The following is a 14,846-nucleotide window of genomic DNA, read 5'->3' on the forward strand; positions in this document are numbered from 1 at the left end:
GCAGCGCTTTCACTGTGCCTGAGCTGCCTCTGCCGCTGTTCACACTGTTTGGACTGTCCTCCTGGCGTTGGGGATTGAACTGAACGCCACTCCCAGCCTCGCCGCACTGCTCCGCCAGCGCTCCATACCTCGGCACTGTCCTCACGCGGCTCTGCCGCTGCCAGCCTCACAGTGGCAGTGCCCGCTGTGCTCCGATGCCGCGACTCCCTGCATCGTCGCTGTCCTCTACGCTGTCGGAACGGCACTTGGGGCATTAAGCACGCCCCCAGCCCATCAGAAACTGAAAAACTTTTTTGACAGCTGTATTATGTCGCCACCCCTTACTTCCAGTAGCGACATAATACACCAGTACCTGTCATATCTAATCACCAATGTACAGTAGTATGAGAAGATTGTGCCTTTATACCAAGAGTAGAAAACTGTGCTCAAGAGATTGTAATAAAGAGAGATCTGTTGTAGTAGTAAATATTATTTGTGGTATATGCAGCAGTAACTACACATCCAGGAGTATCTGTTCTCAAAATAGTCATCAGTCGTACCCCTTGAGGATATGTTTACACATGGCAGAGTTAGTTCCAGTTTTCCGCAGTTGAAAAATGCACAACAAAATCCACACCATTAAGTGCAAATTTTGTCTCAAATGTGCAGTAGACTCCACCCTTTCAATTAAAAGTGTGAAATTTGTTGCAACTCCATGTCAAAAACCACTCTGTGTGGATTTTGATGCAAATTTTTCCGCTGTGGTAAATGCTCACCAAATCTGCCACGTGTAAACATACCCATCTATAGAGGCTATTATATTATAAAGAGTTGTCCTGCTTCCTTATATGGGGATAGAGTTCTGACACGTCAGCTAACTACTATTTTACAGACTTCTTGAATGTCTGTAGTGCAAGTGTTATGATCATGTGGGCAACTAACCACGGGCCCCACACGATCGTGACCAAAGAATACACACGGGGTTTCAGAAGACTGGCCCTGAACTACAGGGAGGATGACATGGCCCTATCTAAACGGGGACATCGCCCCAATAAAGGGCGGCCCAGCGCTCTTCGGATCTGGGCCCTAGCTGCTCCTAGGAACTACACCACCAGAACAGGACACATAAACATGCCACATGACAGGGACAAATGGACAGAACAAGAAGACATAGAGCGAGAAAACACAGAATACAACAGCCAAAAAGCAAACCCTAATAGCAGAGTACAGTTAAATATAAATGCCAGGTATTAGTTGACATTTTGATCAAAATATGGAAGCTAGCAGGCCACTTCACGGCTCCTGGCTATACCGCTAGTTCCTACACTAACCAGGAGTCCAGCAACACCAGACACAGTTCACACCGGAAGCTGCAACAGCACAGACAACAGGACACGAGTCACACAGCAAGCTGTACTGGACAGACAACAGGACACAAGTCACACAGCAAGCTGAAGTAACATGACTGCTCACCCTGAACACCAGACAAACACTGACATAAGCTGGGTTTATATGTGCTGCAGACTAAAGGAGATTGGCTGCTGGAGAATACCGCATCCAGCCAGCTCAATTAACCCAAACCTGTGAAGGTATGATCCTGGAACCCTGTAGTACAACAGATCCCAGCAGCACACCCTGACAGCATGATCTTCTAATGGGGCAGATTTATCAATGTATTTGAACCTGTTTTCTGGCATAAATACATTGAAACTTCTGGTATTCTAACACATATAGTAAACGTGAAGAGTGCGTTTTACTGAAGTCCTATTCAGAGTTTTCTGTGGCATAACTGCTTATGCAGTATAAATATAAAAAACAACAGCGCCCCGAAAAAAGACTCAGAAGAAACTTACCAAAAGATTGTGCTGCTACACCAAGGAGCCAGGAATTCATAGTTATACAGGGTTATTGAAAAAGGAGTAGATTTGGGTATTTAATTATAAACAAACTACGAAAGACAGGTTCACAATACGCACACAATTCAGAAGAAGAAAGTTCAAAGTTTTTAATGACCTACCAATAAGTTCCATTTTCTGCCACATCACAGTGTTTCTTGTAGTTTAAGGCTTATAGGAAAATGGTCATGCCTTAGGAGAAATAGGTTTGTGTGCTTAAGTTTGCTAAGTGTGAATCCATTGTTCAAGTGTTACGTGAATTCCGGCATTGATTCCAATAACAGCCAACTTTGCACAAGCACATTTATAAGTGGATTTGTTGAACTTGGTTACATATGCAAACAGAAAAGCACTGGTTGCCCACGTACGTCTCCTGAAAATGTGGGGTGTACTATTGGCTGTTTTGAAAAGAGCGCAAGGAAATCTACAACCAGAACAAGCAAACAACTGCCAGCAAATGAGGCTGTACAAGTTACAGTTACTACAGGTATTGCATCCAGACGACCATACCAAAAGCTTTCAATTTTGTGCTGCAACTCTGCAGGATATGGAAGAGGACAATTTTCAGGTGTGAATTATTTTTTTGGATGACTTGATTTTCATGCAAGTTGGTACTACACCTCACTTTCACTTAAAGTTCCAGCGTTCTCTAGATGCCACCATTCCAGGGTTTGGATTGATAGAGGTTGACAACATGATCTTATTCTTCGACAGTGGTCTCCCAGGTCACCCGACCTCACAGTATGTTATTTGTATCTGTGAAGGTACATAAAGGATAGAGTTTTTGTCCCACTTATGCCTACTCTTCAAGATCTCAGACAGCAAATTGTTGAAGCTCTGAATTCAATAACTAGGGGCCAGGTGATTTGTGCATTGCAAGAAATGAACTACCTGTTTGATGTTTGTTGAGCGACACATGGTGTCCATGTTAAAGCGTATCACCTGAGGGACCATAAAACTGTAAACAAGACACCCAGCACCGTGATGTGGCAGAAAATGTAACTTAATGGTATTTCAAAAAAACTTTGATCCTTCCTCTTTTTAGTAATGTGCGGATTGTGTTTGTTTGTAATTAAATCCCCAAATCAGCTTCCTTTTTTGAATAACCCAGTATAACAAAGGTAACATTTTCTCCATCCGCCAAACTGGACACCCACACAAGGAGAGCATTAGGCTTATCCATATCACCAAACCAGGTTCTAGTATTAATCAGAGGAAAGCAAGAAAAAGGGCCAGCGCTCCAAGAAATATTAGCCAAACAACCAGTTAACTAAGTAGTTAACTTACTCAGTTGGGAATCCATGGAGATGAGAACCCCCTTAATTCTGATCAGCGAAATGAACCTCTACTATCTGTGACAGCCAAATGAGCTTAGTACTGGTGGGGTTCCAATAGGATCATCTATGGGTACAGCAATGAACATTGCCACTTCTAAGACCATCCATAGAAACAGCATTAGGACGGTGCAGTGCATTTCAGGATTAATAATTTCCCTCTCTCAATGACATAATCCAGGCAACAAACATCAATGACACTTAAATATACTTACAAGAAGTAATAACTTGTGCTAGCAGTTCCATCATTGGCGTCTGCACCAAAAAATAGGATGACAGCCATGTTCGTGTCTGGAGACCTATGGGTGAGCGCCTCAATCCTGCTTTTGCTGTGGAGTGGGTGGAGTGACATGCGGCCCCCACTGCTGATTTGATGGTCTGGGGGGCCATTGCATATGACAGTTGGTCACCCCTAGTAATGGTACGAGGGACAATGACAGCTCAGCAATAATTTCAGGACATCCTGCAAGCATATATATCACCTCTCATGGCAGGGCTTCCAAGACGCATTTTCCAGTGCACACACAAGGGTGTCACAGGAATGCCTCCAGAACATTGTCACACTTCCGTGACCAGACCTATTGGCAATAGAACATTTGTGAGACCATCTGGGATGCCAATTTCAACAGCCTAGGAGATTGCACAATCTAAAAGCTCAGTTACAGCAAATGTGGACCGATATACCGCAGAATACCATATGGAACTTGCATGCCTCCATACCCGTCTGTATCACATCCTGCATCCAAGCTAGAGGTGGCCCAACAGGGCACTAGAGCCTCTTTCAAGGGTTCAGGTCTCCACAATAAATTATCCTTTTGCTCTGATATTGTAATCACTTACTTATATCAACATTACAATCACACACAGAAAGTTTCACTCAATTCCGACAACTTCTAGGTGCTTTTTTGACAATGAGTGTATTTAAATACTTTCACTTATTTACTTTCCTGTGCTCACAATTAGATAGATAGATATGAGATAGATATGCAATATTATACTGATTATTATACTTTTTTCTTCTTTTTTGCAGGGTTTGTTATGACAGAAGCCCATTTAATCCACTGCTTTCCACCTTCCTGTTGTCAGCAGCCTGGCATGGTGTACATCCAGGATATTACTTCACCTTTCTGACTGCTGTGCCAGTTACACTTGCTGCTCGCAGAGTGAGTTTGGGACCAGTATGACTCCATGAATCCATAATCATTTTTATTGTATAAAAGCGTATTTTCCTATTATTTCAATCACTTATTGAGAATGCTCTCCCCACCCTTGCAATCTACTGGACTGTAGATCTTAGTTTTGCAGCTCCTTGTAGGCGGCAGTTGTAATCACTACAGGGTTAAGAATCAGGATTTTTGAGCAAACAAGAAGGCTTTCTTGGCTGTGTTCAGTAGCGGATGATGACCTCAGACGGCCAAGTTTACATGATTTCTTTTTTAATCGAATCTGCATCAAAAATCCATAGCGAAAGTAATTGGCAGTAAATCTGAAAGCAAACTGCAGACATTTTATGTTGAGGTTTTACATTGGAAATGTGAAGGCAGCATGGAAAAGTGGTCTGAAATTGAGTTTTACAACTGCATTGTTTGTACACAGAATAATAAAGCTCCTTTTAGAGGAGCCGATTCTCGTTTGAATGAGCGAGTGACGTCACCGCTAACTCGTTGGCACTCGTGCAGCCTGCTTAGATGGGCAAGGGCATCATCGGCTCCTTCAAACGAGAATCGTTCAGTCCCTGTAGAAGCGAATGAGAGGGACTGAACGATTGCTGCTTAAACCGAAGTGTAAGCGAACGAGCCAGCGATGGGTTTTATGCCTGCATAAAGTGAACAACGAACGAAAAGTGAACAATTCTCATTCGTCGTTTAGTCATTGGCTCATGTTTAGATTATCTTTCACTTTTGCTCGTTTTAATGATTTTTGGAATGATAATTGTTACGCCTGAAAGCACCTTCAGTAAAGTATCTGTACCAGTACTGCTTACATCAACAGACTGATTATACTGATAGACTAGTACAATATATTGTATGTTAAATCTTATAGCCAGAAGCTAAAAGTACTGTTTTCCTAAATGTATAGGCCCTACATGAAGGACGACACCTGAGCATGTTCCCTTTTTCTTTTCATTTAACCAGATAAGGCAAACACTTCGTCCATGGTTCCAGCATACTTCATGGAGTAGAGTAACTTACAGTTTGATCACCTGGATTTGTACACAAATGGCAATGAGCTACACCGTGGCACCCTTTATCTTGCTAGGACTTGGACCATCGCTACAGTTATACAGGTAAAACAGTGTTTGTGCAAATTGTACTCCTCTTTTCTTTCAATGGTAGTTCTTTGGAAAAGAGGGCTGCAGTTACCTTGGCTCTTTACAACTGCTTATTTGCAGAGGAAAAATGTTAATTCTATAAACTCCCTCAAATACCGAGTAGACATTTTAACATCTACATCTACATTCTACATCTACATCTACATTCTATGTAGATCGCGGCATGGGATGGGTTCACAGAGGGAGCGGTTGTAACCATACCGACCCGCAGAAAAAATGTATTGTGTCACTTATGCTGCATGATTAACGCTGTAAAACAAAAGAAATCTACGGCAGCATTGATGCGTTTTCTCTCCCTGTTATCATAAAAAAAATAAGAAACGTCACTCCCCGGCTGCCAGCTTCGTTCTGAAGATGGCTGATGGCTGATACAAGGCTATTAAGAGTCCACATTCAATTTGCTATGTGGAAACTATCAGCCCCTTTTCCTATGTTCAGGTTCAACATCTCATGTTTAGGGGACTAAGTATTAGCCCGATGGACTTAGATTTTTTCGTCCATCAAAACTCCTTTAGACCCCTTCTAATTAAAACAAAGCACCATCGACGCGTTTCTGCAGCTAACATTAGTATAGCTGCGTCATCAGCCATCTTCAGTGATATTGAATGGCCAATGAATGAATGTAAGACATATATATATCTAGCCGCAAAATATAGCGCCACCAGTCGCAATTACAAGCGCTATACATTGATATATATGGTCCTTATAGAAATGTCCTACTAATCAGTAGAGCTGACTGTAAGAAATTTGATCCCAGTGTGATTGGTTAATATAACCTTACAATCCCTGGTATTTGATCAAATCACTGATGTTGTGAACACGTATTATAACGGCAACTGATCAAGTATTGCCGATTAAGATCCTTATCCAGCACAGTAATGCACCCTGTGTTGGATTTTGGATTTCTAGATTAATCTACAGTCAGCAATAACATGAGGACAGAAAAATAAATATCACGAGGCAAGAATAATATATCGGTGCTATTCTAGAAATAAGAGGCACACAATTCAATAGTTTGATCACGCACATTTTTTAATATTTTGAGTTGAATAAAAGTTATATTTAGATAACCAGTGGTTCCCTTCGGTGAGACAGTTTTAAAATTAAGTTTAGGGAATTTGTCACGGTGACAAAAGCCAAAAAATACTCTTCCTAACTTGCTATTAACTGCCTGTTGTCAAGCGATGCTGTCTCTGTTACTGGAGACAATACAAAGGCACAACAGAAAGTGTAGAAGAGGGATAGGTGGGTGGGAGTAGAGAAGCAGATTCTCACACTGACCTGCTGTTAGAGCCAAAGGTGAGTGATTTACTGCTATTTATTCACATCTACACTGCTCAGTATTGCTGTACACTGTCCTACATGATGATATGTGTGTGTGTTACAGGCAGTGAACAGAATCTGCAGTTCACTGTGCACAGTATGTGGAAAACAGCATAGCATGCTCCACCCACCAGTTCTGAGATAACTGAGAATCAAAAATACAGCCTGCAGAGGGGGGGGGGGGGATTGGGAAAATGCAGGATATAAGTCATATCATTGCCAGAGATAGTGTTATTTCTCATGTACACACATAATAGCTTATTCTGAAAAGTTAGGCACTAACTACCTTAGCAAATTTTAAACATTTCTAGAAAAATGCCAAAAATGCACCAATCCTTAAAAATTCCTATTTTTTTCTATTGAACTGTGTGATTGGCAGTTCATTACATCTCATTTACTACAGGGTAAGAACTGTCTGGTGCATTAATTTACTGCTATGGAAAAGTTGTGGCAGAGCTACTTATGTTCATGTACCTTTAAATTCTTAATTTTTAGTATGCTATACCCTTGTCATATTTGTGGCATGTTTTTCCTCACTCACGCTAATACAATTAGGAAAAAGGCATCTACAAAAAAGTCATAGGGGAGAGTTATGAAACCGTCTAAATAACCCCATATCTGTGGTGCCTACAGCAACAAATCCCAGTTTTCATCTCTTTTATTGCTCTTGAAAAATGAAGGTGCAGTCTAAATGGTTGCCGTAGGCACCAAAGCCACTTTTCGTAAATCTGCCCCATTGTGTTTTTCCAGAGAGAATAGTTATACAAATATTTTTTTTTCTTTAGGAATCCCATAGGAAAAGAATTTGGGGGGATTTCATCACCAGTAAAAGTCTCATTTACATTAATGTATTGTCAAGTTGCTAATATTAAAAAATTGTTGGCAGATCCCAACAATGTAGGCAGATCTTGTTGACAATCTGTGTACAATTGTGGTCTAAAAGTACCTGTGTACGGGACAACTGATGAGCACATAAGCGCCCACTGCTGTACCAGGGACTATCTCTCCTGTGCTTTTACACAGGAGCAATAGTCATTTTGTGAATAGAGGCAGAGCGGGCCTGAGATCTCCTCCGGATGCCCACCTCCATTCATAGTAAACAGGTAGCCACCCAGAGATTGACGACTCTTGTTTATACATGCTGACAGTGACCAAGTGACTCCAACAAACGAGTGATTTGTCGCTCAGTTCCCTGTCGGTGGCTGCTATTTCCAGCGATTATTTGGGTGATAATCGCCCCTTGTAAAGGTAACTTAACTTTTCCCCAATGTCTAATACAGAAAACAGACTTCATGCACATTGTAGTGTAATATACCTTATTCCTCGTTCTCCAAGAAATATGGTTCTGGAAGACCAGGCACATCCAGCTCTGCATATCTTTAATCTGTAACAGGGCCCCCTCTATTTACAATACTGGTAATAAGATGTGGCAGAGGAACTATAGTCAACTGTTTGTCCCTGCACTCCATATAGCTATGCGCCTGGCTTATTCATTCTAAGGCAATAAGCATGAATGGACAGCCTCTAGATACAAGCAGATAGGACACCTGGGCTCTGATCAGATAGAAAGTAGGTTGCATTTTTACTGATGGCAGTGCCTAGAAGGCATTTGGGAGTGGAGGCTCCTAGCTGGTTGATGCCCATGGACATTTACCTGTTTGTCTTCCCTATAATCCAGCTCTGACAAAAATGTGAACTCTGTTGCTGGAAAAGAATGCTTTCTTTCTTCTGGCATTTTCTCCCTGTGTGAACGTGGTCTAAAATACTGTCTTATAATATGGCATATATAGTATAAACGGAATGCTTTGCTGATGTTTCTTATCCTCTTTTTCTGCAGGTCCTTGGGTTTCTGCTTACACATTCTCCCTCTACTGCTTCTTCTCATTCTCCCTCATAGACAAAGGCTTGAGACTAAGGGAGGAAGTTCTAAAGAGCTACCCTGTGACAGTAACTACAACCATCTTAAGAAGGAAACGTAAAGAAGATATCAATTTTTAACAAAGGCAGAAACATCATGTAAACTTTGTTTTAGTAAATGTATGTCATCAGCTGCCTTGAAAGAAGTGCCCTGTTGTGCATTCAACTAATTATACCGTACAGCATTGATTCCAGATCACATTGACTACTAAACATTTCATTTGGATTACACAGAATTCAGCTGCCTCCACATCCTTCCAGCCAGTGCCTGTGCCATGTATTTCTAATTATACTCAGGAAGAGAAGAAGCTCATCAATAGTGCCATTAGCAATGTTGTGCAGTTTATCATGAAACTTGTATTTTTTATAAACAGACTGGCAGCACTTTCTAAAAAGGTTATATTAACTGTTATACCCTGTAAGTTTAAGACTTTTGCCTACCAGACAGCATTTCCAATTTTCAGAAGCTTTTACAGAGCCATAATACAGTGCCAGAAGACTGTTATGGGGCATATTGTACCCATGTATGTCTCCTATTTCATACAGAGATATGTTGGATTCTGTACCACCTTGGTGTGCCTTCGCATAGGCTTTGTGTCCATAGCTCTACTGTGTACATGAGACCAAAGGTTGGACTCTTTTCATGCCAAAAAGCAATGAATTTATTGAAAGTGAGCTTTTTTGCAGCATGGGCAGATATTAGTATGTACAGTTCTAGTCTTGACTTAATTTGTCTTTAAATATCTATCAAGGAATACTAATGAGTATGTGGTTGGAAGAGTGGAAAAGACTGGGCATTGATAAATACCCTTGAGCCGCAGAGAAAAGTCATAAATGCCCAGAAAGTAAGGATAGTTATACAGTTTATAGGTGTCCATGTGCCTACTATTACTATTCATCCCAACACCTCCATATACATTCATTCTTGACTTATCCGCATGTGCATGGGTTCCGATGGGAAGAGGATAGTATTCCATTGTCAGAAACTCCTGGTGGTGACTTATCTCTATGGCAAAAGGATCGGGCATTGAAATCCAACAAGCCTGAGTCTGGAGGCCCATATGCTCATTAGATGGTTGGTCCGTCCCGTAATTGCAGTTATCTGACATTGGTCTAATGTGTGTGGGGGCTTTACAATTTTACAGTTGACATTGGACCTGATGCCATAGATTATAAATTCTGAGAATTACCATTTTCCCAGTAGCCACATAAGAGCTCACATCTATGGTGATCTAATATGAGTTCAGTTGAACTGTAGGGAGTCTTGAGCTTCTTGGCACAGTATGAATGTTAAAAATGAACAAATGATACAAATATTGTGGCTCTACATAAAAGCTAAATGGTTAATCACCATTGTCAAAAGGTTTCTTTCTTTTTAATAAAATAATGAATCTTTAATACGGAAAAGAGCTAGGCCTCATGCACCTGACTATATTACAGATCTATGATGTATGCATCGGTAACATGGCAGTCATAGGCAACTATGAGCACACCGTGTCATACAGACTACATGAGAAAAAAAAACCTTTGGCATGTTTCGTCACATATAGTAGTATTTACCAAGGTATTCTCTCATAACAGCTTTGTCTAGAGGAGCATACGGTGCTTTAGAGGAACTATATTGCAGTACATGGAGTACATAGGTCTCTTTAATGGAGAGCCTCAAGGGTTCACTTTACTGCTCTACATGATCCATGCACATCGCTTTGGGGCCTTAAAGTAACAAATCAAATAACTTCAAGTTCTCCTTTCTCTTTAAGCCAGCTGTTGACTATGTCTACCTGATTTCTAGATTTTTTTTTTCACTGTTGGCAACTAGTCAACATTCCCAAAAGGGTCTGATATCATAGGAATACAAGGATTTTTTGAATCAGATTCGCTTTCTTTAAGGCAGCTTCGCATAAGCGTAATTCAATGCGTGGCACCCACATGCGACAGTCGCACGGCACACAGCACATACACGTAATACACACCAAGATAGAACATGCTGCCATCTTCATTGCACAAGTATTTTGCGTAATATGTATCAGCGGCAACATGCGAGCCTATGGCAGATTTGTATAGTGTCTTACGCGCACATAATATGCTGTGACCATACATATGTGTGCAGGAGCCCTTACTTTTACTATTAGATTTTATTTTGATTATCATTGTGCTGCTGTATTTTATAATTTTATATATTTGTAACATAGAATATAAATATGTGTTGAGAAAAAAATGAAGTGACGGTTCATATTATAACAACCTAGTTTACAAATCTCTAGCTTGTACCACAGTATTTGCTATTCGTTTTATACTGCAAAACTAGCAAATGTTTTTAAAATAAATTTGTATTTTATTTAAATGCTGTTGGGTTGTCATTCCCTGGTATGACTAGGGAGTCCCTTTGCTGCTGTACAGGTTCACACTGCGAAAGTGACTGCATCTTGCCAGTAATCTTCATTTGCCTGCGGCATCACTAGTATGCAGTATAAGTGTAAAAAAGCAAACCAAAAAAAGACCCAAACGCCAGTGTTCAGGAGAGAAGCCAAATACACTTACCCAGTGTTAGTACTCCCTAAAAAAAGACTGTGCTGTAAAACTAAGAAGTCAAAAATGCACGATTATATAACCAGATAACGTGTTTTCTATTCATCAGACTGGACACCCATAGTCAGGATTCAAACCTGCAGCCACTCATGCTCCAGGCAGTGCTTCTACTGATTGAGTTATTCAGTAAGATGGACAGTGCTCCTGATACCTAGTCCCATGTACCTTGTTTCTTGTCTCCTGTTCCATTTTCCTGACTCTGTGTTTCCCTGTCTAAGTCCCAATCGTATCTTGTACCTTCCTCAATTGGCTTCCTGTGTAAACCTGGCCCTTTTCCCCCTTCCTTGCGTATTTATTGTGCTCTGAACCTTCAGCCCTTAAACCAGCTCCTACCTCTACTGCTCCAAGAAGACTTCTCTGTGTAGCGATCACTGGTTTCTTCCCGACTACGTCCCTTCTTAATCCTCTGTGCTGCTTGACATCTCTGTGTATCAACCACTGGCTTGCTCCTGGCCATATCTCTGCTTAATCCTCTGTGGTGCTGTGACATCTCTGTGTACTGACCCCTGACTTGCTCCTTACCATGTCTCTGCTTAATCCTCTGCATTGCTGTGACATTCCGTGTATCAACCCTGGCTTGCTCAACTCTGCTGTCTGCCCTTATTGGCTGTGCTCAGGACTCCAACCTAGTGCCAAAAACGCGGCAAAATAAACACGCCCAAAATGGAGTCCGCAGAAGCCACCTTTAGGAAACAGGTTGCTGAACTAAAGGAATTCTATGGCCTGTTGTGCAGCAAGGTTCCATGGTGCAGCGACGGAATTCTGCTGTGTATGCAGCGACGGATCATTGTCCTTGCCAGAGGCTGTAATTTTCTTTCTGCGGCACAGTGGTTTGAGTGGTTGTAAACTTGATTCATAGCTGTAATAAAGGTGTCGAGGTTGTTGAAGAGGCCCATGCCAGTGCTTCATCTGTCATAAGATTAACAGGTCTTTCCTCCTGTTGCTGGTAAACGGAGTTGGTTTCATTTGAAAGTAGATGTGGCATTGGTTCAGGAAACCTCACTACTGGTGGCGGTCTCTACCAAATTGGAATGGTAGTGGCATGGAGATATCAGCATATATAAACAAGCATTAATAGCATTGTTGCTGTGCATCATGCATTTTATTAAAAATATATATTAAAAAAAAATCTATGGAGTAAAAACATTACTTAAAAATATAATAAAGTGCTACCAGAAGACAGATTAAAACCAATAGCTTAAAGGGTATTTCTATCTCAGAAATCCTATTTCAATGTGTTCAAAATCGCTAAACAGTGCACCCATCCATAAGAGGTTTATTTTCAAAATGCTCTGTTCACAGATATTGCAGACATTGATTCCTCTATCCTCTGGTTGTTTACTACTCATTTCCAGGGCAACAGACCACCTCTTCTACGGACAGTAACAGCAGACTCCTCTAAATCTAATTGACGGGATCACAGGAGCGCATGTGCAGTAGCTACCGTTTTACTCTGTTTTTTCTTCTTATGGACGAGTGCATTTTTTTGCGATTTTGAACACATTGAAATAGGATTCCTGAGATGGAAAAACCTCTTTTAAAAGGAAGGTTAAATGTAAGGAAATAAAAAAGGAACTAAATGGTGTCTAACATCCTTTTCTTCTGAAGTCCCAGACAACACAGAACAGATGATATGATACTTAGTCAGGGATTCCTACTCCACAAGTGCATTATTTTACATTTGGAAACATTGAACTGCAATTCAGATTATTTTGACAATGTAGCTAGTAAAGCTAAATCACGTTCTATGTTACAAAAACCAGCAGGTATATCAACCATATTGGACACTTTTGTCTCATTGGTGATGGCGCACCACCAAGAGAGTAAGACCACACAGCTGCCAAGGGGCCCGCTGGGCAGGGTAGCCTGGGGCTGAGTGGCTCTGTCCTCTGTCACACCCAATGAACTACCAGCCACTGCTGCCAAACGTCCAACAACCAGTTCAAGAATCTTTTTTTATAACAGACGTACTTTTGAGCCTGAAACTGGCTGCACGCTTCCAATTCCGACCTCGCTTGCTCTCAGAGTACATTATGCAGGAAACAGAAGTGGAGTTGGATTATGCTCTGAGCATGTTGCCTGTGTCAAGCTCAGTAACTGAGTTATGAGAAAGATTCTTGTTGCAGTGACTGGAGGTTCATCGGGTAGGTAGGAGGCACTATTACTATGTGAGGCTGCAAAGAGAGGCAGTATTACTAAGTGCGGCCACAGAGGGGGCTTTTTTACTAAGTGCTGCTACAGAGTGGGCACAATTAGTTTGTTAGGCCACAGGTGGGGTATAATTACTTTGTGGAGCCACAAAGGGGCATTAGTAAGAGGGGGGGGGGCAAAGCTGAGAAATGCATTGGGGATAATAGCAAGAGAGTGCAGAGACTAGGCTAGAAGAAGCCTTAAGTCAGTCTGGGCCCAGATAAAGAAGAAGATGAAAAGTGAATTAGTGCAATCAGAGAAGATGTCACCTGTTATCACTGGGGGTAACTGTACTGTAATCACTGTGTACAACTGGGATCTGACCATTATATAGTGACTACATTATTTAGAGGTATTCTAGAGTTGAGATTCTGTGTCTGAGCCCACCATTATAAAGGTTGTTGAATTAAATATATACACTGAGTGTATATAATATTTTTTGAGGGAGGAGTCAGTACCAAGTTTTGCTATTGGGTCCTATGAATTCTATGTACACCTCAGTGGTTATTGACAGATAAACCTTACTAACCAAACCTTCTCCTGCATTGCTTACAAGCATAATAAAAAGAATAGGACCCAGGATAGACCCTTGTGGTCACCACTTGTAACCAGTCTCTAATCAGAATACACAACATTACCAATATTCTGATATCTATCCTTTAACCACCGGTAAATCTACCAGACTATCAAAGAAGTGTAATTTCTAATATTTATCTATGCAGAACTGTATAAAAGGCTTTACTGAAATCCAGATAAGAAATATCCATGGCACCACCTTCATCCACCACTTTTGTAACAAAGTCAAAATGTGCCACACTATTTTTTGCTGTACATTGTGAAAATTAAAAATACTTCAATATACCGAACACGAATGGACCTTAAAACCTACCAAAGAAACCGGCACAACTCAATGAGATTAGTTTGACATGATCTGCTCTCAGAAAAGCTGTGCTGCTTAAGAAACAAGTTTCTACTTTTACATGGACAATTATTAAATTATTCACATTATTTTACTATCAGGCACATTGAAGTCATCCATTCTTACAATGTGTCCCTTCATTGCCATTTGAGTGATTTCATCAACTAATAGTTTATCACAATCCTCAGTTTGCCCTGTAGGGCAATACAAGTATATCACACTATTTCTAATCACAGCTCCCTCCTTAGTTTGCATGCAAACCCAGAAAGTTTCTAGCTCTCTCTTTGTGGGTATTTTGAATTATGGTTGACTGTAGATTATCCTTGATATGAAAGGCTACTACACTGTTTATTTCTACTCTGTCTTTG

General features: G+C 41.0%; 1 protein-coding gene across 1 annotated transcript in view; it reads left to right on the forward strand.

The window, feature by feature from the left end:
* Positions 1-11,124, forward strand: part of LOC136572038 (lysophospholipid acyltransferase 2-like) — a 50,747-nt gene extending 39,623 nt beyond the window's left edge. Inside the window, exons 11-13 of the mRNA XM_066572658.1 lie at positions 4,239-4,371; positions 5,344-5,495; positions 8,701-11,124. Coding sequence (XP_066428755.1) covers positions 4,239-4,371; positions 5,344-5,495; positions 8,701-8,842 — 427 coding nt within the window. The 3' untranslated portion in view covers positions 8,843-11,124. The remainder of the gene's footprint in view (positions 1-4,238; positions 4,372-5,343; positions 5,496-8,700) is intronic.
* Positions 11,125-14,846: the final 3,722 nt, after the last annotated feature.

This window comes from Eleutherodactylus coqui, chromosome 1 (genome assembly GCF_035609145.1).
Source record: "Eleutherodactylus coqui strain aEleCoq1 chromosome 1, aEleCoq1.hap1, whole genome shotgun sequence".
Lineage (NCBI taxonomy): Eukaryota > Metazoa > Chordata > Amphibia > Anura > Eleutherodactylidae > Eleutherodactylus > Eleutherodactylus coqui.